The 23,634-nt window shown below is 35.1% G+C and overlaps 1 protein-coding gene across 3 annotated transcripts in view; it reads right to left on the bottom strand.

The window, feature by feature from the left end:
• Positions 1–23,634, bottom strand: part of DNAJC13 (DnaJ heat shock protein family (Hsp40) member C13) — a 109,646-nt gene that overhangs the window by 51,634 nt on the left and 34,378 nt on the right. For 2 of the 3 annotated variants that reach the window (XR_004904219.1, XM_028519016.2), the window contains exons 9-27: positions 23,412–23,503; positions 21,654–21,820; positions 21,464–21,543; positions 21,215–21,381; positions 20,664–20,763; positions 18,919–19,026; positions 18,078–18,233; positions 16,984–17,040; positions 14,619–14,740; positions 12,355–12,430; positions 12,005–12,100; positions 11,069–11,212; positions 8,030–8,044; positions 7,386–7,468; positions 6,465–6,618; positions 4,227–4,330; positions 3,619–3,778; positions 2,339–2,401; positions 1,148–1,249 (exon numbers count right to left, since the gene is read on the bottom strand). Coding sequence is in view for 2 of the 3 variants with exons in the window: in XM_028519016.2 (XP_028374817.1) it covers positions 1,148–1,249; positions 2,339–2,401; positions 3,619–3,778; positions 4,227–4,330; positions 6,465–6,618; positions 7,386–7,468; positions 8,030–8,044; positions 11,069–11,212; positions 12,005–12,100; positions 12,355–12,430; positions 14,619–14,740; positions 16,984–17,040; positions 18,078–18,233; positions 18,919–19,026; positions 20,664–20,763; positions 21,215–21,381; positions 21,464–21,543; positions 21,654–21,820; positions 23,412–23,503 (2,046 nt within the window). In the remaining variant the exon portion in view is untranslated. The remainder of the gene's footprint in view (positions 1–1,147; positions 1,250–2,338; positions 2,402–3,618; positions 3,779–4,226; positions 4,331–6,464; positions 6,619–7,385; positions 7,469–8,029; positions 8,045–11,068; positions 11,213–12,004; positions 12,101–12,354; positions 12,431–14,618; positions 14,741–16,983; positions 17,041–18,077; positions 18,234–18,918; positions 19,027–20,663; positions 20,764–21,214; positions 21,382–21,463; positions 21,544–21,653; positions 21,821–23,411; positions 23,504–23,634) is intronic. The other variant, XM_028519013.2, reaches the window with a different exon arrangement.

Here is a 23,634-nt window from a genome sequence, read left to right as displayed (position 1 = left end):
AAAATTGCTTTACAAATAAACATATACCATTAACTTTAAAAAACAATGCTCAAAACACTCAAGTTCTTCTTCTGAGGGAAAAACTCACTCCAACTGAAAGTTTCAATAAGCATATGAGATCAGAGTTAAAATGCTAAAAAAAGTTCTAGTGGTTTTAAACACTTAGTTTCAACCTACTACCCCCACTACAGATAATTCTTATAATTTCATATGCCTATGTTTATGAAAATCTAAAACAGTATTTTTATATAAATAGTGTATTTTATGGAAACACAGTTTTTAAATACTCCTATAACTATCAGCTTTCAGTTACTTATACAGAGAGGGTTAGCAACAGAGTCTTCATGGTTCTGACTCAGGCTCTGTCCCTTATTTGTTCACCTTGGGCAACATACATTACTTAGCCTCTCTGTTTCTTAGTGCCTTCATCTGTCAAACGGGGGGGCCGTTGGGGATTTAAAGAGTTAATATATTATGTGTACCAGCATAGTTTCTGGTACACTGTTATGCCAAGCAAGCATTACGATTACTATTATTCATATCTGGTAATAGAAAATGCCATACTCTAAATTTTCAAATAGCATTTTTGTTTACACTTCAGCCAAAATCTAAAAGGATACATCTCCTCACACTAAGAGATTAAAGAAAAACAAAGCATAACACCAAAAATAAAAAAAATCTCCAATGAGGTAAGTATAAATCCTTTCTATAAGTCAGATATCAAAACAGGCTTTTCAGGAGAGACTAAAACTCTGTCCTTTTACTGGCTGGTTTCAAGAATGTCCACAGATTCAACGCACATTCTCAGCAGCTGTCAATGCTAAAAGTTCTAGCTACATAAACAATGAATACAGTTTAAATCCTAAAGGTTGCATTGCCTAAAAATAAGACACATTAGAGATACAATTACTTTAAAAAGACAAGCAACATTGAAAAAATAAAAGCAAAACTGCCCATTTCGGATTGTTCTTACAGTTATTTTAACTTTTTGTGTGACTTAATCTCCTAGGCATTAGTACTATAATTATTGGAGAAGCACATTCATGGCCACATATACTGACATAATGTAAGATTTTTATGATTCTTCTGATCCTGAAATTATACTTCAAGAATGTCAAACTTGTAAAATCTAGATTAACATACATACTTGCAGCGGTACCGTAGCTCGGCTTACATGCAGATGTGCAAGGGTAAGCAAGTCCACAAGGATTCTAATTCCATTTGAATCCATGAGATCCTTAACATTTTCCTAGAAGACGAAAACATTTTTATATAATGTAAAATCTTTCTTTCCAGTATGTAGTAATACCTAAAGGCCCTCAAAGAAGAGAATACATGGAATCTCTTTGAAAAATTTAACATACAAGGGAATTACTTGGTGTTTTCAGGATTCTGTATTTGAGGAACATGAATTTAGACAAAAAGGCCAAAGCTACATCACAAACAGATCACATAAAAATTTTTTTATTTGAATATATTCTGAGCAAAACAAAAGAAAAATAAAAATAACAAACAAATTACAGCCTGGCCAAGAATAACCCCCATGCAAACACTCTGGTTCTACAATTATCCTGCATCTTCCCAGGCCTTACTGTTAATAAATTCATCTATAACTGGAAAGAAAATCTGGTATACTGAAAAAATCTTTTAATGTTACAGTATATTTTTGTAAACTTAAGATAAAACTGGTCATTTCTCAGAAGTGAAAAGACTGTAATTTAAATTTTCTTAAGACTTATGAATACATAAATAAGTGGAACAACAAATCAATGTCTCTTTTTCTCTCTTTAAATCTATAAAAAAATAAAGAATAAACCTGAGCAAGTTAATGACTATCAAAAATTTAATTTAATAAACCTGCCCAAATTTCATTTCAACATCATGCAACTGTGAATTAATGTTAAATGTGAAAAGCTAGAGTAACTCTTTGTTTATGCCTTAAAATTACCCCTGAAAATATATACTGATATACATCATCAAAATGTATATTGATAAATTAAAAGCTTTCCATTTATGTTGACCATTTACTTTACTTAAAGTCTAATCCTAAAGATTTTCTAAAGAAAAATCAGCTAATAATTTCAGCCTTCATTATTCTTCACTAAGAACTGTATTACCATTACTTTAATAAGCATCTGTATTATTAGGGTAGAATGTACAGAGAATATCTAGCAAGAACTTCTCCTTCTAGAAGCTGAAAGCACACAAAGCTTTCTGATCTAAAAAGTTTAAGAAAAAAACGGTGCCTGGATAATTAACTCAAACTGTGATGATTTGTCTTTTTGTAGCACACTTATTAGACTTTGGAAATAGTAACATGTATGCAAAAATACGGTACCTTATTAAGGATCAACTTATTAAGGAAGAGGATCAATCGATCTCGTTCAAGTTTATCTGTGCACTATTGAAATAAATAAAATACAGGTTAAACATTGCCATCACTGGACAAAATCAACAAACAGCCAATAAGACATAATGGCATCTTTTCAACATGGAAGAAAATCAGAGAAAACTGTCAATTATTACAATTCCTCAATGTTTTATGTTCTCTGCAACTTTATATAACTTCTCTAATCTCCCTAGAAAGCCAATAGTTTAAATCTCATAAACAAATTAATATACAGCTTTAAGAATATATGTGAAATTTTAAATGAGTGAATTAGCTCAAAGGATACTCTTGAATTAAGTAAAAATTCTGAAGAATTGATTAATGATGTTTCACATAAATTGCATTAGGATCAACACAAAAAAAGGAGGAAAATGTATCTGCCTAAAATACAAATGCTATGCTATAAGAACCCAGGTTCCCTAGAGTGACAACATATTAGAATTTAGTGTAACAGCAAATAAGCATTTTCGCCTGGTTATGTTATTGTCTAGGCATGTTTTATGATCTCATTCAGAATCAGTTTTCTAATCTACAGCTGAAGCAATTATAATAAGCACTGATGGACATATGCAAAATTGGTAAAATGGTTCTAAAATAGTTCTCTAAAACTTAAATTGTTAAGTATGGGAAGAATGCAAACACAAATGAAAGAATGAAGCGTATACCCTGCAACGTGTAGCTAACACTCAAATCCGAGCTGCATGATGGATGAACAGGTCAATTTGTTCTTTCCACCCACCATGCTCAGTGTTAAATGACAAACTTTCTAAAACTGAAAAAAAAAAAAAGGTGCTAACTCACTTCCATTTTATTGGTTATGGTTGTAGTAATAAAAAGTTTTACTATGTCCACACTTTGAAATTCAGCATGCTAGCTAGCATCATTTAAGATTTTTCCAAAACAGAAAACCAACAGTACATACAACATGCACACAACTCTAAAAGTCACTGCTCCCTGCACACTTGTCCGGCTCATCCATACCACAGACTGACAAACAGGTTGCTCACATCGTTCGAAAGTAGCAACTGAAAAAACACACTGACACAAATAAGCAGTAACTCATCAGTCATTTGCCTATTCATCTAACTTCTATATAAATAAGCATAATGTAAATTACAGAAAAACTCATGCAGAAAGTTTTGGTAATAGAATTTAAATGTAGTTTTGAAAATTTAACATGTACCCCAATGATACTACCAAATAGCAGTTTCTTTAAATGATGTCCTTACCCTCTCCAACATTCCAATAATATAGCGGGTATCTGTAAAAGGTCCTATTTCTTCATGACATCTGCCATAAACAATAGCAAGGGCTTGTAAACATAAACACTTCATGTTTACTTTTGGGGTGAGCAGGAAACGATGATAGAGTTCATTGAAAAATTCATACCTAGATTGAAAAGTTTACAATAAAATGAGCCATGAAACTAACAGTGAAAATAAACTTGTAGTAGTCCCCTGTTACCCTTGGGGATATAAATTAGGCACAGTAAGAGATTAACAACGATCACTACTAATATAACAGAACAATATACTTAGGTCATTTGAATACGGTTTCTTTTTCAAAATATCTGATAACTGATTTGACTACTAATGGGCAGAGAGCAAATACAATGTGGATATAAAGAACAAAGGAATGATTCACAGGATGGAGCACGACGACACAAAATTTCCTCATGCTACTTAGATGCTGCACAACTTCAAGTTATGAATTGTTTATTTCTGGAATTTTGCATTCAATATTTGGGGACTGTGGCTGACTGCAGGTAACTGAAACCACAGAAAGAGAACCTGCAGATAAGGGTGACTACTGTAACAAGATCTGAAGAGTAGCTTACGATTTCTTAATTGATCCACTTTCTTCGTTCTCATCTTCCTCCAACAGTAACCTCAGGTAATAGTCTCCTATTTTGATTTCTTCTGCCAGGCACTCATACTTAACCTTTATTAATAAAAGCAAATTACATTACTTTAGTTTACAATAGATTTTTTGACAATTTCTACATAACCACTTCTTAAATTGCCAGAGCTTTTTCCTTTTCTTAATAAGGCAGCCTTTAAATTCAGGGAAAAAAGTTGTTCATTTCTTAAAATATCTGACAATTCATTACTTATTAATGTAACTAATTTCGGTTAAATGTTAACAGATTTACACGCCAATGTTATCAATGTAAAACTCGCCGGTAAAAATGCACAGGACTAAATGGTGCCCATGTAAGCTTAAGAGGAGGAAGAATCAAAACACTTTTAAAGGATTACCTGCTTCATTCCCTTCTTACCGTGCCATGACCAAGGAAGGAGTCCTGCACCACACACAGTTTGCCCAACTTATACAAGCTACTTCAGGTCGCCCTTCATCTCCCAACACATCGACTACATTTTACGCAGCATTTTTAGACAGCATCGATTCTCTGTACGCCTGGATACAGAGGATGAATACTGTACTACCAACAGGAGGTGACACAGGAGAGAGGAGCCCACCATCAGGAGGTGAGGCAGCACCGTGACTGCTGTGTTACACTCAGGCTGCTTATCACAAATGAAGACTTGCAAGCAACTGTAAAAAGAAATTCCTTCACCAGATTATCAAAATTCTTTTTCCAAAGCCTAATATACTGATTTCTAAAAATATAAACTGTATTTAATCAAATATTTAATGTAGATCTTTCACTTTCTCCCTACACATTCTGAGCATTCAAGTCATTCAACTTCTATTTGTTAAGCATGTGTTGTTTGTGCCACGCATTGTTCTAGTCACCAGGGGCACAACAACAAGTGTAAGGATTTCTGTCCTTATAGGAGTAGCAGATAAGAAAGAAAAACATTTTACAGTCGGGTGATAGTGAGTGTGACAGAGTGGGATGAAGCAGGAAAAGGGGGGGGGGGACAGAATGCGTGTTCGTGTGTCTGTGCATGCACAGGCGTGTGCATTTTTTAAACAGGGTGGCCAGAGAAGGCTCGCTCAAACAACAGCACCCAGGAGAAGACCCAAAGGAGATGAAAAAACAAGCTGTAAGATTATGGGGGGGGGGGGTAATGTTCTAGGCAGAGTGAACAGCAAGTAGAAAGATCCTGTGTGGAGAACACCAATTCGGTGTTTTCAGGGAAGCCATTGCCGCTGAAGCAAGAGAGAAGGGTGAGTAGGAGGAGATAAGATCAAAGAAACAATGTGTGGGCTTAGGGGTTCAGAGATCCTGTCTTTAAGTCATTTTAAGGACCCAGGTTTTTACTAAGTGAGATGGGAAGCCACAGGAGTACCAGAGGGCCCTGAGCAGAGAAGTGATAGGACGACTGATTTACATTTCAATGAGGTCACACTGCTGCTCTGTTGACAATGGAATTACAGGGAGGTAAAGGCGGAGAAAGATTGCTACAATCAATCACACAGAGAAAAGTGGGTTCAGTTCTGGATTAATTTTGAAGGTGAATTAAATAAGATTTTCTGACAAATTGCATTTGCAGTATAAAAAGAAATTTCAAAGGGTTTGACCAGAGAAACCATTACCCAAGATCAAAGACTGCAGAAGACGTAGGTTTGGGAAAGAAGAAGAGCTAAGTTCTAAATGCTTATTAGATGTCCAAGTATAGGATAAAACTAGGAAACCTAGGAAAGAAAGTCTAAGTGGGAGATGAAAAGAAGGAAGCCACCAGGAAATACAAAAGCATTCCAAGCCAAAAGAGTGGATGAGCCCACTGAGGCAATGGTTACAAATGAAAATAGGTCCACGAACTACCGTATTTTTAGGGCCACAAGATGCACCAGACCATAACATGCACCTCGGTTTTAGAGAAAGAAAATAGGAAAAAAAAAATTTTGAAGCAAAAAAATGTGGTAAAATATTTAATAACCCGTGACCCAACTCCACCACCGCACCCCCCCCACAGCGAGCCAGGAAAGCTACATATGGACTACAAGACGCACCCCCTTTCCTCCCAAATTAGGGTGGGGATGCGTCTTATAGTCTGAAAAATACAGGGTGTGTGCGTGCGTGTGATATTATAAATTTTAAAAAACACTCCAAAAATAATACATGCTTATTTTAAAAAATTAATATACTACAAATATTACACTTTACCTCAAATTCATGGTGGTTCCAGGAGATCACATTAGCACTACCAAGCTCTCTGTCAATATTAAATGCTCTCATTTCAGATTCAAGACTATCTCTCAGTTCTTCTCGAGTTTTGAAATTCCAAATTAGGTTTGATCTGGCATGGTCCTGACCAAACCTAGACATACCCATAGTGAGAAAATAGTAGGAAGCAATAAACATTAAAAAATATCCCTTACTAAATCTTACAATAACTTTTATAAAAAGTAGAATACACTTTAGCAAGTATAAATAAAGAAAATAAAACATCTGTAAAGTAAGTATAGTAAAATGTTTGTTAATGGTAGAATTTTAGTGCTAGATATACAGGTTTTCACTGTATTTTTCCACCTTTTCTGCATGTTTGAAAGTTTTCATGATAGAGTACAGGAGGGAAAATGAACTCAAACATAAAGAACTGATATTTCAACATTCATTGCAAATATAAATTTTAGCCAGCATAATTATATGACTAAATAATTATAGTCAAATATCAAATTTCAAGTTGAGGGAGATAAGAACTTCTGGATTATTGGGTGCAGAGTGTGTAGGATGAGCAACATTCTGTATTAGAACCTTACAAACTACCTTAGAAAGAACACTGCTGAACTGCCAGGCTCTGACTGATATTTTCAAAATACCTTTTCATTCCTGAAACAATTTAACCATTTTAATAGAGTGGGACATCAGACTGCACTGGAGATGGACAGGCTTCGTATCCATTCACTTTCAATCTGTAATCCTCCTAGAAAGTCTGACACCCGAGTTCCAGGCAAACTCCAGGGGACACAACACAACTGAGGGGTTCCCGAGGAAGAAAATCAAGGCATATTCCAGATCGGTACGATTCCTCTCTAATGCAAATGTCAAATTTAATCTATGATGGAAAGAAGGCCTAAAGCTTACCTGTAATAGAAGAGATCCCAATTTGCTTCTATTTTTATCCTTTGTCTTCTCTTTCGAAGAACTACTGGCTTTTGATTTATATTCTGGAAAAGAAAGAAAGTTCATAGTTGCTCAACCTGGAGCTACCAAGTAGGCTCAGTCAGAAGATCACTTTGTAAGTGATGAGAAACATCCCCTTGATCAAATTTTGGCAGAAACAAAAACTACTGAAATAAAATCTATAAAATATGAACACAGAATATCAGATTATATCAAGTATAACACTTCACCAGCATATAGTTCTATAGTGTTGCTGAAATATTTTCATGTAGTCTAAACTTATTATTTCAATACCAAACTGCATTAAGGTTTATAGTGATGACTAATAAAATTTTTAACAGTCAAAAACAGTGACTTATTTTAAACATTTACATGCAGTTAATACAGAAGCCATGGGAAGATAAATGCAAAAGATTATAGATTATTAAACTCTACCAAAGCCAAGAAGAGCAAGTATAAATTGAAAGAGCTAATGAAAAAGAAATATACATTCAGACATGTGAAGTGAGGCTTGAATTTAATTTATTAGACAAAGAATATCAAAGACAACTCCACATGCCAGGCAGTTTAATGAATTTCACACATGTAGCAGGACTTAAACTCACCATATTGTTTCTGTCCTGAATTTAATTGTAAAAAGGAAAAAATAAAAAAAAATTTAAAGAAAAACATGAGTCTATATTTACTAAGCTATGTCTAGTATACAAACTTTACAAGGATGTAACCAATATAAATCACCTGCACTTTAAGACAAAAAAGGCCCACCTGTTTCTCATAGACTCAAATTTTAGGCAGTTATAATCCCATTTAAGAATTCAAAAAAAGCTATGGCCCCTATTCCAAAGAAAGACACATATGTAAGATTTGCAACTGGAGGGGAAGATTTTAAAGATTTCTTGACGTCTATACATGGACTGAAGGTTAAAAATCTGCTCCAAGTAAAACTTCTAGAGATTTCAAAAGAGAAAGTAGATAGTAATGATAGACTAAAACATGAAAATCTCTAACTTTATTAAATAAGTAGTGAATCATATAAAAACAAAGCAAGAAAAGGTACCAGATGATATAGAGAGATTAAGGTAGTACATTTTAAGAAATGTAAAACTTACAGACTATATCAGAAAATGTTTTCTACAAGTTTTAATTCTATGCACTATCATGAAAACTAATGTGAGACTTGGATGAAATGTACAAACAATTAAAAAATGTGGTATTAGTGATAAATATTTCCTTAAAATCTAAACTAACAAGTACTTTCTTCAATTTCCCCTGCCCTCAAGGACAAAAAGCTGGTAGTCTAGAGTAACGAAAATGTACATGATACACAGAAAAAAGGCAAACACTGCCCTGGCCAGTGTGACTCATTTGGTTGGGTGTGGCTGGGCAAACTGACAAGTCCCCAGGTGGATTCTGGTCGGGCTGGGGCACAGGACTGGTTGCAGGTTTGGTCCCCAGTAGGGGTGTGTAGAGAAGACAGCCAATCGATGTCTCTCTCTCACATCCATGTTTCTCTCCCTCTCTTCCACCCCCCTTCCCCTCTCTCTAAAATCAAAATTAATTGGTTAAGTAAGTAATTAAATTAAATTTAGAAAAAAACCAAACAGCTCTCCAAAATCTGAGCTGATTGACAGACTTAAGCCAAAAGCCCCGGATGGCTAAACAAATCCCTAAATTGAAAATAAACATAAATAAATAAAAAGTAATTGTATGCATTAGCCAAAGGTTATTATTAATCCAACACAAAACATTAGCTATACATGGAACTGACTTCATAAACATTCTGATCATATATGAAATGCAATTAATTTCAAAGACTAGCCAGTTAATCTTGTCAATGGTCAATTTTTAAGACTTTAGCTAAAACGTAAGATCATCCCAAAATTTAGTGTTAATATTTATGAATAAAATAATCACAAAGGTTATTCACTCTTTCATTAACAAGTTATTGTTAAAAACAGTACCCCAACAGAAACAGTTAATTTGCTACCAAACCTAATTGACCAGCATTTATCTATTTGGTATCATTATCTGCTCAAAATTTTAGATAACACCCTACTGTAAATGAAACCAACAGACCAATAAAACATTATCAGTACTAAATTACATTCCTTTCCCTCTGAATTGTTGTCTTTAAATAACACGCTGTCCACATTTCTAGCTAAAACAGCCTCAGAGCACGCTCCCTCTTGGAGGACGCTCCCAGCCCCCCCCTCCCCCCACTCCTCCCCGGGCCCATGACCCTTACCTCCCTCTCCCCTAAGCTCCCTTCTCTTGCCTCTGTAACTTGTCTCCTGAACGCATGTATCTACTGCTCACTTCTCTGCAATTTTCTAAATAAACTTCCTCTTATTGTTTGAAAAAGAGCTAAATAAAATAGCTTTGGATTCAAGCTCAGGCTGTATGTGATGTATGAAATCTGATGCCAAAAACTTATTTTCAGTATAATTATATCCAAAAGCTTAAACAACTGTTATTATAGAAATGGGTTTAGCCATCTGAAGCCAGAAGTTTGTAATTTTTAATAGCGGCAAAAATCATTCATATCAAGTCTGTAGATTTTCATTGTTCAAGTGCCATAAAAATATTACCATGAGCAGATGTGTCAACAGGGAGGGGCAAAAGCAGGCTTACAGTTGTAAGCATGCAAACCACAGAGTTTATTCTAGCATTTTGAGTTTACTCTTTGCTGTACGGGTTAGTAAGTGACAAAACCAGGTTCAGATGTAGATCAATCAATTCCAAGTTCGGTATTCCTAGCCATTTGAAAGCCTACTAATGACTCTTTATACTGCATATGTCACTCACACAAACTAGCATTAACCATTATGCTCACGTTCTAAAGAACTTACTCTGGTCTCAACTTCAGATACACACACAAGACTCTAATATGTGTTCTGCTGCACCTGATGCATTATGTTTAGATATTCTGAAAATCTGTAAGAAACTTGTTCATTTTAGAAAGATACTTATATTACTTTCCTTGAATACAGAAACAGCTACCATAAATAGACGGTTAAAGGAAAAGAATGCAAGTGTGGTCGACAAAAACTGTAAGATCCAGACATTTACAAGATACTTTAAATCATTCTTAACAACTGCACATCCATCCCATATAGAAGAATGTACATTACTGAATTAGGTTCTGCAGCACAGACCATATGCTGAAAAATGGTACCAAAATTGTTACAGATCTGACCTTGGCTTGAGAAGCTCATATTGAAAATTTTAAGTGCAAGCAATAAATTTAATTTAAAAATATGCATCCCATTTTTAAGACACTTATCTGGCTAGCACCAAATTAAAAAGCTAAACAAGAAGAGTACCTTTGTTTTTATAGCTACAATACAAAGTTCAGAGAAGGAAAATACATATAAATGAAAAAGTCATGAAAATGAAAGTTATGAAAAAAACAGTAGAATTTATATTAAATGTCATATTCAATACCCAATTATGACCCTAATCACTGATTCAGGAAACTATGAATTAAGAAAAATTGATATAAAAATGTGAATCAGAATTAGGCAACATTTCTTCAGGTACCCCGTCAGAAAAATCTGAGTACTATCTCAGTGAAGAGCAACTGCTAAAGGAAACCTAGGATCTACAGAAGGGCTGGAACTTTTGGAAGCAGACTTTATTTTTACCTCTTTTTGTGCAATACCCATTCTATCTCTCCAATGCATCAACACAAGATCCACTTTCTCTTTGGCAAATTTTTCAACTTCTTTAGCAGCTTTTCCAGCTAGTCTCTGCCACTCTGGAACTTTATTAAATTTTCCATACTGATCCTATAAAATAATGTTGAAATCCATTACAGTCCTATTTGCAAACTTATTATAAAATTTAAGTATAGCTGAGTTATACTATTTACATAATTAAATAAACACTGAATGTTCGGCTCAGTGAAAAAAAACAAGGTGACAATTGCTACAATAAATTATACTTTTTGTTCAAGAAATCTTAACCTTCTATTTTGTTTTCCACATTTTTCCTTTTAGAAGGCTGGCAAGATTCAATTGGGAGGTGGGTACAGACAAATGTGTAAGGGCAGAAAAGAAAACACATACAAAACAGTACATAATAAAATAGACTATAAAATGTTGAGTAATTTTCTCAAAGATACACCAACCTTAACAATGAAAATAGTTTTATAAAAAAAAAACCTGACCTAAGCTAACTTTTTCAGGGCTGGCCTCGTTCACCAATGACACTTATCAATTATATGTTATGCATAAAACATCACATTACACACTTTAAATGTTTTTTTTTTTAAAAATCCAATCCTGAATATAACAATAAACTGAGTTAGAGGGAAAAAATACAAACTTATTACTATTCAAAATCAGAATGTGGTGATAGGTGTGCAACCCTATGACTACAATAAAAGTTGTTAAATTGTACACTTAAACCAGTTGAGTTTCAGGGCTGTAAATTTTATGTCAGTAAAGCTGTTAATATTTTTTTGTCAAATACTACTATTTAATGCAGTGAATTCTTGCTATTTTTTTCTAAAATTTTTAGTTTGTATCAGACTAAGCGCTCTTTCATTATGAAAAGATACTTAGGATAATCATATTTACCATTGCTATTTTCACATTATCTCTAACATGCATCCGATCGGCATCCTTCTCAGGAACTGAATCTGAGCTGTCCAAGTATGCCAGCAAGCCTGGCGGCTGCAGACAACAAACAAAAACAGGACATAATCCATTTCCAAAACTACTGCACAGAAGAGTATTTAGTCTTCAAAGCCCAAATGAATACAATGATTTAGTTATAGAGGGCAGCATTTATTACAAGACAACTCCTATGATAAGTATCTTTTAAATTAAAAAGACCTTAAAAAACCCTTTTAACAGTATAAATAACATCAATAAAATTTTGTTGGGCAAGACTCGTACAAATCTTTTGAGTTATTCAACTGACTTACCAAAATGCGCTTCAACAAGTTTGCTGCAGTTGCATTATCAGCTGTCCAGAGTCCCACTAAATGTCTACTTAGCTGTCTGAAAAAAGCAGACGTTGAGAAAGGTTTGCTGCTTTATCTCAGCTAGAACAGAAAGGAATTTTTAAAAACAAAATATCACATAAGATACACGACTAAATTAAAAGATCATTCTGATATTAAGTATTATAATTAATATTTTAATTTGGAGGTATATGAAATTAGGAATGCAAATATTACTAACATTTTAGAATTCACTCCAAATTAAAATGCTTCCCTGATAAACTCAATAGTTTTCAAAGGACCTGAACATGAATTAGAAGGTTCTTACCCTAAAGAGTGGAAAAAACACAGATTTGACACAATTGATTTGTAAGAGGCTTGAAACAGTGATCTAAAAGAAATACTAGACTTGATGATACAATTACTTTGTATAACATGTCCTGACATCAGGATCCCAGTGTTCTGTTATTCTCTGTAACCCTGACCATGAACAAAGCTCTACAACCATGTTCTAATAAAATTTCTGGCAAGGTCCGAGACAGGATATTTCATTTTTGGAATTTAGACAAAGACTTAAAATAAAGATCGTAGAGCAAATTATTCTACTTATCCCACTGTTGAGCTAAAAGCATATTTTGGTTTGAAATGAAAATCTAGATCCACGTTAAATCTATGACTTATTTGTCCCAATCCTCAGGATGACTTTCGTCTCCTAAGCGGGAAGCTCTGCACGAGCTGGGAACATATTTTGTTCACTGCTGACCCTCCGTGCTTCGGTAGGGATCCACGTGCCATTTGCTACAAGAATGGGCATAAAGCCTGTGAGGGTAATAGACAAATAATCGCCTACAGTCATATGTATTTAAACATGTTACATTCCCAGAAGAAAAAATGTTTAGTAGGAAAACCAAAATTATACTTTCTTCTATCACCAAAAAAATAAACATTAAACTGTTCATTCCGGTGTCTATTTGAAAGCTAATACAATGAAATAATTACAATTATCCTTGTAATTTCTTTCACTGGTATTTGGTAGGGATCATATTAATGATTCCTAAAAAGGCTTTCATTCAGGATAACATTTTGTAGTAGCAATTTGTAAAAAAATAAAGCAATGCAAAAAGAAAAGGGGTGTTTTTATTACAGTTTGACAGCTTTTCAATATTGTGACTGATCACAGTAGGAAACGTAGCTGAGCAACTACAGTAAAGAGGAACACAACAAGCAAACACCTGGCACGGGAGCTGAATGGAGTGAGGAGTCAATAAGTCGACTGTAATGAAAGACAGCGTCCAGCATTGCCAACAGGACAACACACCAAGGAAATCACCTTCCTTTGTATCTCTGTGTCCTCTCAGGAAACACAGAGGAGCACTTTTGTGACTAACATATACAAGATGCAGAGAGTTTCTCATAATAGTATCAGCAGCAGTAAACTATCAGCAAGGCAGCATAGTAAGACATTCAGTAACTGAACATAGGTGATAAAGGACATTTACAGCATCATAAAGTGAACATAAGCCAGCAATTTTTTTTATTATGTGAAAAGTCAAAAAGAGCATAATTAAAATATTTATACTTTTTAAAAATTCTATGAGTTATAACATGGCCTGCTAAGTTTATCTGAAAGGGTCACATGTTGGGAATTGTAAAGTTTTAAAGGGCTAGAATTCATATGGATTTATGAGAAAAACAAACAGATTTATGTGTTTCCTTATATTTAAATAATTATTTTAAAAAAACAATTTGCCAAAGGGAAAATTTTTACAAGAGATTTAGAGCAGGCCTACATTAGGCTGATTAAATACTAAGGTTTTCTTTATCCTTAGAGTACCTAACTGACCAAAGAGTTCTAAAACCTGATGTGAGGTTTTCATAGGGGGTCACCTGCGTGCAGGGTGGCCAGAAGGACGTATGAGGATAAAAAGCCTGGGCAAGTGGTTCCCATTCCATAAGTGCCTAGGTACTCTTTTCCAGATTCTAGTCCCATGACCAGAGGTGTGAAACCTCATAATAGGATAGGGGGGAAAAGCACATGTATTTCTTTATTTCCTCCCCAGTTACCCAGGAGCAGAAACAAAGATCATGTGGGCACAATCCTTCTATAGGAAAAGGAAAAGGAGAATGAAGTGAATTAAAAGAAAACACTGTGTAATCCAAACACTTATTCCATTTGTGTTATGAACTATATCTGAATCCATTCTCTAAACAGCAAGTTAATTTATACCAAATTAAATTTAACCTACCTATTTGTAAGCATCCTTTGATCTGAGCTTATTGTAAACATCGCAGTGTGCAAGTGTCGAGGTAAGGCACCTTCACTCAGGGCAAGGTCCTGCATTTTTGTAGCAATTTCTTTGTCACCTTCCTTTGGAAAAAGGGTAAAATGATCCCTAAAGCAGCAATCTGAAGAAAGCTATCCTAATTTTTCAAAACTAATTTGACAGCTCTAGATAAAATGATTATTCAGCATTCAATAGAAGTATAAACTGCAACTTCAATTACCCAAAAATAACACAGGTGAGTAGTACTACAAGTAATTTTTAAAGGTTCCAGCCAGGTAGTTCAGTTGGTTAGAGTGCCATCCCAATACACCAAGGTTTGGAGTTTGACCCGGACAGGGCACGTACAACAGTCAATCAATAAATGCATAATTTAAAAAAATCAATGTTTTGCTCTTTCCTTCCATGCCTCTCTCTCAAATCAATAAATGAAAAAATTTTAAAAATGTATTATTTGCCTTTGGAATGAGGTTTAAATGTTTCCAGGCAAATTTATCGTATGAATTATGCTTTGCTTAAGTTAATATTAAGTTCATTCCCTGAACACATAACAGCCAACAAAGAGGTAACAGAGAAATCAGCAATTTCTACCAAAGGTATCTGCAAACCGGGCTTGTTTTTGTTATTAACAATATATTCAATTTCCTGATAAATACGATTCTTTATTTTTTAAAGAATGATGTGATGTGGGGGCAGTTCTTTTCATTCTGACTTGACTAGACTTTTATGGGCTCACTTTGGAGACAGGATAGACAGGACTACAAATCAAAGGTAGTCACAGAACTTTAAGTTAAGCAAGCAGTGGGATATTTAAGACAACCTGTCAAAAAGTAAAAATACAATGTTACTGAAAAAAGTACTAGTGTATAAGTGTATAGTACAATTCAATATGTAGTATGTGTACAAGTATACATGCCTTATGAATATATGTATATATGATCACTTGGACAAATAAAAGTGTAGCATATATGCAAATACATACATAGCATGTATATGTACATGTATCATTTAGAACAGCATACAGTCGGAGAGGAAATGCACCAAAACGCTAATAGCAGTTATCTCTGGATGTTAAAAATACAGGTGATTTATTTTTATTTGTTCCTTGTATTTTTTTCTGAACATCCTAATGTTTCTTCAAAAATCACGCACAGCCTTTACGATCAGAACAAAATACTTTAAAATATTTGTCAGGATTTTAATGTAGTCTTCCTTAAACAGACATTAGCTTTTGTTACTGGTTATAAATCTGTAATGTGTGCCTGTGCTGAAGCCAAAAGTCAGCATTTTTTATTATACCTGGCACTCAGTAAATATTTCTGCACAAATGGCAACACCATGGTGGAGCCGGGTCAAGAATACACTTGTGTCTGGTCTTGTGACCCCAACTCTCCTAAGCCACTGTGAGCTCCATAAATGAGATGTGGCACTTACTTTGGAAGCTAAAATGAGCACAGAATCCATTAGCTAGAGAGGGGAAATTAGCCTTTAGTTGTATACACACAATAAAAATGAAAATAAACTTCAATGTTCCACCAGTTTAATATCTATATATAATTTTTAACAGTTACTTAAGTGTGCTATTTCTAAGCTCATTACTTAGCTACAAGTTATATTTATGAGAAACAACAGCTGAGTTTTTTGATAAAAGGGCAAAACACCCTTACATTTAATCCAAATTACTATACGACAACAAAAGAATACACGAATTCAAAAGTCATTTGGACTGATGCTATTGTAAACACCCAGTACGCAAGCTGACATTCATAATCACAATCTCAACTTCTAACAAACATAGAGATTAAAGTGACTACACTGGAGAAATAATATCCTGTGCTGACAAGACCATGTCCTGATCTCTCAGAGGTCAATTACAAATGCACGTTAGCATGAGGAACTCATTTCAGGTACCATTCTTATATGCCACTTTGCTGTAAACTAACTCCATTAACAGATTTCTGTGTAATCTCAGTACCTAAAGATTTCAAAACCATCACCACCAATTCTCCCAAAAAAGGAGCAAGAAAGAATTCTAACTTAATTCTTTTAAAACAAAACAAAGAAATAATGTAGGAACAAAATGATCTTAAAAAAAAAACCTCCTTTATTTGTTGTAAACCCACTTAAGAACTAGAAACACTGAATTTATTATTGGGAATTGTTCCTGAAATTATTTCAAACTAATTTCTGAATAAAGACTTAAAATGATTTTCCTTACACAAAAAGTTGCATGTTTCCAATAAAAAAATTAAAGGCAATTTTGTCATTTTTAATTAAAATAGCCTATCAACATTCAAGTAAGTTTAAAATTTCAAAACTGTTCTCTTACCTCTATTATTGCCTTCATTACCAATCCAGCTCCCTTTATAATTGCCATGGAAGGATGCTTATAATATGGGGAAAAAACATATCACAAAATGAAATAATTTTATTCCAACATACAGGGGTAGGCAAAAGGAGGTTTACAGTTATACTACAAATACATGATACACTAATTAACAAATAAAACAAGAATAAACTCTGGCCCTAGCCGAGTGGCTCGGTTGGTTAGAGCATCATCCTGACGACAACAAGCTTGCAGGTTCGATCCCCGGTCATGGCACATATAAGAAGCAACCAATGAATGCATAAATAAGTGGAACAACAAACCGCTCTCTCTCTCAAATCAATAAATAAAAAATTTAAAAGAAAAAAAACTCTTTCACATACATACAATTATAAACCTACTTTTGCCCATCCCTACATTTACTTTTTGCTCTTGAGGAGGACATATAATTTTATAAGAGTATAAGCTGTAAAATTAATAAAGGATACATAAAATTAGTGAAGGTATTCTTACAATCTAGAGCCTCATAGATACTAAAGCAAAAAGACCTTACATTCATAGGAAATAGCTGACACTTATTTGATGAACAATATATACTATATTTATTTGAATAATTATACTTCTTTGAATGTCAAATAATATTAAAACAGAATTATTTATAGTATAAATTAATATAAAATAAAACATCACACACATACACACACATATACATAATGAACACTACAGTATCATATGAAGTTAACAGATGTTTTCAATGGTTTATGAGCAGCCTTGCTAAAGCTCATGTTATTATTTGAGAGTCTATAAAGAGACCTTTGGGCCTACCACAAAAAAAAAAAAAAGAATTTTTCACCACTTTTAAGATGGAAAAGATGGGCAATGAAGTTAAAACAGTGATCAAAAGCCATCAACAGAGCTCTGCATGAAAGACGAAGAATTCTGTGGAATTAAATGTCCTAATGTGATAGTGTATTTATTAGGTTATATTTATCAGCATTACCACAAAAGCACAAATGTATTATTTTAAAAACAAACTGGCCCCCAAAGGAGGTTCTCTTGGATTAACTGCATCTGATTAGAAAAACACAAGCTCTCACCTGAAAAAGTTTAAAGAGGGTTCTCCCATTGGATGCTACCATTTCTAAGAGCATATCAAACTGCTGCCCTTCCGTGGTCTCACTATATGGGGCACAGAGGGCAAACGTGAGGAAGTCCAAGAGTGAGCTGATAACCAGGGCACCAGTCCCGTGATCCTGAAACAAAGTAGCATATTGCCTTGACTTAGGACAGAGAACTTCATTCAAAACATAGCATTAACCGGTTTGTTTCTGTTAACGTTATACATTAGAAGTAAACAGTTGATTACTCAACAAGTTGTTCAAAGTTTGAAGTGCTCCTCATTTTACTAATGTAACAAATCCACTGCTTACCATATCGCAAAAGGAAATAAACTGCTGTCAAATTTCCAGAGAATAAGGAAGACTCCTCAAACATGTATAACTAACGTTAACACGTGTTTGTATTAAAACCAATCTTTGACAACACTTGAAAAACTCTGGCAATTTGTTAATGTTCCTTCTATAAAGTTATAGACTGCCCGTTTCCAAAACCACTAACCAATGGCTGGATAATAAAGATTAAGCTTAATTTTGTTTTAGGACACCTTATTTTACAATGACACTTCAAAGGAAGACAAAAAAATCTGGAATACCATTATATCTAAAGGTTTTGTAAACCGCCCCCCAGATGAATGTATACAGTCCCCAAACAATAATTATTATTAGTGTTCCCAGTGACCAAGCTGAACTGGGACTAAATACTAATCTAAGTCAGGGGCTACAATGAAGACGAATGAACAAACTGTTCACGTCACAGGCCCAGAATACTTTTCAATAACGTGTGGTAGCTTTCATGAAGGCAAACTTAACTATAACTTACCACATGAGAATTAAATTTCTCCAGTAAGTTTTCCAGAAACTTCTTTGAAGAGAGAAGAGAAGCTTTGTTTAGCTGTTCTTGTCTTAAGTCGTAGTCATCGTGCATGGGCTATTGATTAAAAACAGGGGTAATCCATGAGCACACCCAAGTTGCTGACATCACACGAAAGACATTTATAAAGAGTATTCATTAACACAGAAAAAACTGGTAACACCAGGAGGCGGCAGTGCTGATTTCCCTCAGATCTGCTAACACTTTACAATGTGCCCTCCCAACAGGTTACTACAGATAGTACTACTGTACGGGGTGCCCCTCAGAAGTCACCAATCTCCTTACGAGGCAAGTAGCCCATTCCCACTCTCCCAATTTTATAATTTAAATCTGAAATAAAACTTAGCATTGGAAAGCAAACAGTAAAATTCACAGCAAATACTTCTTTGTCTCAAGGTGATTTTCTCTTGGCTGCCGGATAACTGAGAGTATAAAAGGATTCCAGAAAGCTAATAAGGAGTACAGGTAAAATCCTCCTTCTGCTACTGCCTCCAGCTGACCTTAGGCAAGGGTTAAGTTACTTTAACTCTCAGTCTCCTTTTCCTCAGCTACAAAGTGGGAATAATAGTGGTACTTGTTTCATAGGACTATTATGAAGCTTAAATGAGAAAATTCATGTAAAAACGACACAGCCAAAACCGCAACGAGGTTTCAATATGCAACAAGGGCTCAATGTGTTTGTTTCAGACTACTATATTTTATGTTCTAGCATCCCACTAATTCTTTTAATCAAATTATTTGTAGTCAAGATAATAAAATTCACTTCTGGGAATAAATGCAAGGTCATGTACACGATTACTTACTTTTACTCTATACCACTAAGATTGCCTAAAACACTTTATATAAGAAAAAAGCACTATGTGTTATATATAAAACTGAAGTGAGTCAGAAATTTCAAAGATACCAAACAACTGCTTCTCCCCCACACAAGCTGTCACCAAGTTCAATCTCCATCTTCCAGCCCCCATCCTGCCTCGGCACCCTTACATGATCATCTGGTCTGCCTGCCTCTGACTTGACCTGTAATCGATTCTCCGCATACAACCCAAGAATGTTCTGAAATTCAAACCTGACAGATCACTGCTCCTGTGCTGAAAATCTTGCAGTTGTTCCTTACTAAAGGATACAAATCTAGCTACCCCGTCTGATACAAAGGCTTTTATGACCGTCTCTGCACGCATCTCTGCCCGCAGCTCTTAATCCCACGCACCCCCAGTACATACCTTCTGCTTCAGCCCTACTTAGTTATCTGGTGCCTCCCAAACACACCTTTGTAATGCCAACCCTCTCCCAGGAAGCCTCGCAGCTGGAAAACACTTGCCTGTCCTTCAACATGTCAAGTTCAACATCTTGCTGAAAAACTCTCCAAGAATCATTTACCTTCCCCTCACCACAAAACCAAACTTTAGGGATTCCATGGCCCCTACCTACTTTACATTGTACACATATGCCTTCCTGACTAGACTGCCAGCAATTTCAAGGAAGGAAGGAACACTGTCTCAACATCTTTATAGTTCCAGTACGCAGCGCAGTGCCTACGTTATAGGATGTGCTAAACAAATGTTTGTTTGCATAAATAAATGGCTACAGGAGCAATTTAGGACATACAGAAACGCTGAATTCCACTGGTAAAATTACATGCTGGGCCTGTGGAAATTCACACTGCCGGTCAACGTGAGAGCGGCGCCACTTACACACATGAGGGCGCAGAGCATGTCCACAGCGGCGTGGGTCACTCCGTTGTGGCTCCTCTTGAGGGCCTTCACCACCTTCACTCCCAGCCGTTCCCGAAACCTTGTTCAACAACAACAACAACAAATGAGCATACGATAACGACATCAGAGCATTATTCTATTATCTTACTATTAAAACATAAAATAGTAAGTCATTAAGTTTCCATTGCATTGCTATAGCAATGGCATATTTTGGAATCCCATCTTTGGAACACAACAGTTTCTAGAATAATTTTTTTCTTTGAGGGGGAAGATTTTTTTTTTAGGTTAATTAAAATGAAAAGGCATCTAATTTCCCACTCAAATTCACTGCAACAAGAGTCAGTAATATTACTGGTGAGTATGATACCAATGTCTCCCTCAAGTTTCATTCACCTTCTTCTTTCACTTCTCATGAGTAAAAACTAGCATATCACCACATAAAAGGCGTCAGGTTTAATCAGCTATAAAAAGATAAATTGTTGATTGTTCGTTAAAATTCTCTAAAAGCTATGTTTCAGAAGACAACTTACTTTGGAAGCTGAGTAAAGGCCAGAAAACCAGCTTTGGAAGCCACAAGCCTCCGTACAGCCTGGAACTGGCTTTCCAGTTCTGCGTTCGATGCGACATCTCCCTCCTGGGACAATAATGCTGTTATGGCATTATTGATCAGTTTTTCTTTGTTTTCTGAGAAGAGACCCTGGGTGAAGAAGATTATTTCAAAAAAGTTTCCATACTAAAAGTTAATGACAATGAATAAGTTATGATACAATTTATCTTACATCCTGTGTTACTGCATGCAGAACTCCACTATATGAGATATTAGCATTGAACCTGAATACAGCATCTGCAAAGTTGCCATCTGCAAGGAGATGAAAAGATTCAACAGAATTTAGAGTTTTGCATTCCTAGTTCTTAAAGGATTATTAAGTAAATGGGTGGAGACACATTCATATACAAATCAATACTCACTTGGAGGTGTAGCCAGGAATCTGAGATGAAGGCTCTCTACCTCCTCATCCACAGGCATGCTGAGTAAGCCCCACCGCTGACCTTTATGGGTTGGTGTCATTTTTACACAAACATCTCTGTTACCAGAGGCTCTTACTCCATCCAGCAAACTTGCTAATAAGGAATCTCTAAGCAAGGTTAAAAATAAAAAGGTTTTACACTGGAGAATTAAGGGGAATTTTGACTCAGAAGGTAGCCTATGAGAACTGCTCAGGGGACTGTGGGTATAAGGGGAAACACAGAGGCCTTAGGAGAGAGTCTGGAGTTCCAATACTGGCCTCTTTTTTTTTTATTTACTGATTTTTAAAGAGAGGAAAGGAAGGAGGGAGGGAGAGGGGCAAAAGAGAGAGACAGGCAGACAGACACATAGACTTGTTGTTCCACTTCTTCATGCATTCATTGGTTGCTTCCTGTATGTGCCCAAGAAGCCACAACCTTGGACTATCAGGATGACACTCTAACCAACTGAGCTACCCAGCCAGGGCCCCGAATAAACATAATCTTTTCATGTGTTTATTTATCATTCATATATCTTGTCTGGTGAGGTGTCTACCTGAATCTTTTGCCATTTATTATTTGTTTTCTAAATTTATTTAATGCTGAGTTATTAAGAGTTCTTTATATCAAGGCCTTTATCAACTTTATGGTTTTAAAATATTTTCTTCCTGTCTGTGGCTTGCCTTTTCATTTTCTTAATAGGCAGTTCTAAATTCTGACAAAGTCTAATTAATCAACTTTTTTCTTTTATGAACTGTGCTTTTGGTATTATATCTAAGATTCTTTTCCTAACCCAAAGTCACGAAGAAATTGCTTTAGTTTCTGCGTGTAAGCTGTAGGGTGAATAATGGCTCCTTCTTCTGAGGGCTACTATCAAAATTGAACAACATAATGTACATAAAGCTACATGATGTACATGACAATCGGTAAGTGTTGAGATTCTTACTCTAATTAGAACATCTGAGCTGTTTTTTTCAGAAATTCTCTTCCTTGAATTTAGGACAGAAAAAAATGAAACCTTTTGCTTAACATGCCATTTTTATTGACCATAAACGCTTCCTAAAGTAAGAAACTGGTCATAGTATAGGAAGTGAAAATACTTCAATAAGGCTGTATTACATACACACAGCAGCCAAATGTATCAAAACTGCCTCAACAGCATGACAGAACTGCCTGGAACGCCAACACTGCCAGTCCCACGACAATGGCTCCGTGGAAAGGAGACCCAGTCATTCACAGGAGAGCAGCTTGATACAAGTGTCTGCCTCACAGGAGGAGTTCAGGAGCTACAGCATCATCAGGAAAACTCCCAGGTTTTCACATCAACAACCAAGTCACCGTCATATAAAAACATGTAAGCCTATTCTACTAGAGAATTAGGAACTAGCCCAGCAATACTGACCTAGAAAAAGCCAACTTCAAGTATTCACATTAAAGTAACTTGCTGCTGCCATCCAAACAATATGCATATACTTTAAAAGCTTAAATTTCAGAAATACACTTTATTTTCATTTCATTTAAAATCAAGTCACCATTTTTTTCTCTTTAGGAATTTGAAAATTAAATGATTTAAAGTCATTTTAAATTTACAACAAAATAATGTCTTTTCCTAAATTACATAAAGTTCTACACTACAAATCTTTGGTTTTCCTCTTTGATGGAGCACTTTGCTGTGCACATACTAGAATTTCAAAAACTTGATGAATTAAAATAAAAAAATACCTCTCTGTTGAAGAATATTTCCGTATTTGCCCTTTAATAAATTCGATGGTAAAAAGTTGTGGATTTTCTGAGTCACAAACCAATGCAAATACCTAATAAAAGCAAAACCAAATTCAATAAAAAGGTGTTTAATTTTATGGTATTTTGTTAGGAAAGCTACACATCATTTTTACAAATATCAGTATTTAAAAACATAACTTGCTTACAATATCAGAATTCAAGA

Source organism: Phyllostomus discolor, chromosome 7 (genome assembly GCF_004126475.2).
Source record: "Phyllostomus discolor isolate MPI-MPIP mPhyDis1 chromosome 7, mPhyDis1.pri.v3, whole genome shotgun sequence".
Lineage (NCBI taxonomy): Eukaryota > Metazoa > Chordata > Mammalia > Chiroptera > Phyllostomidae > Phyllostomus > Phyllostomus discolor.
This window is presented reverse-complemented; position numbering and strand designations above follow the sequence as displayed.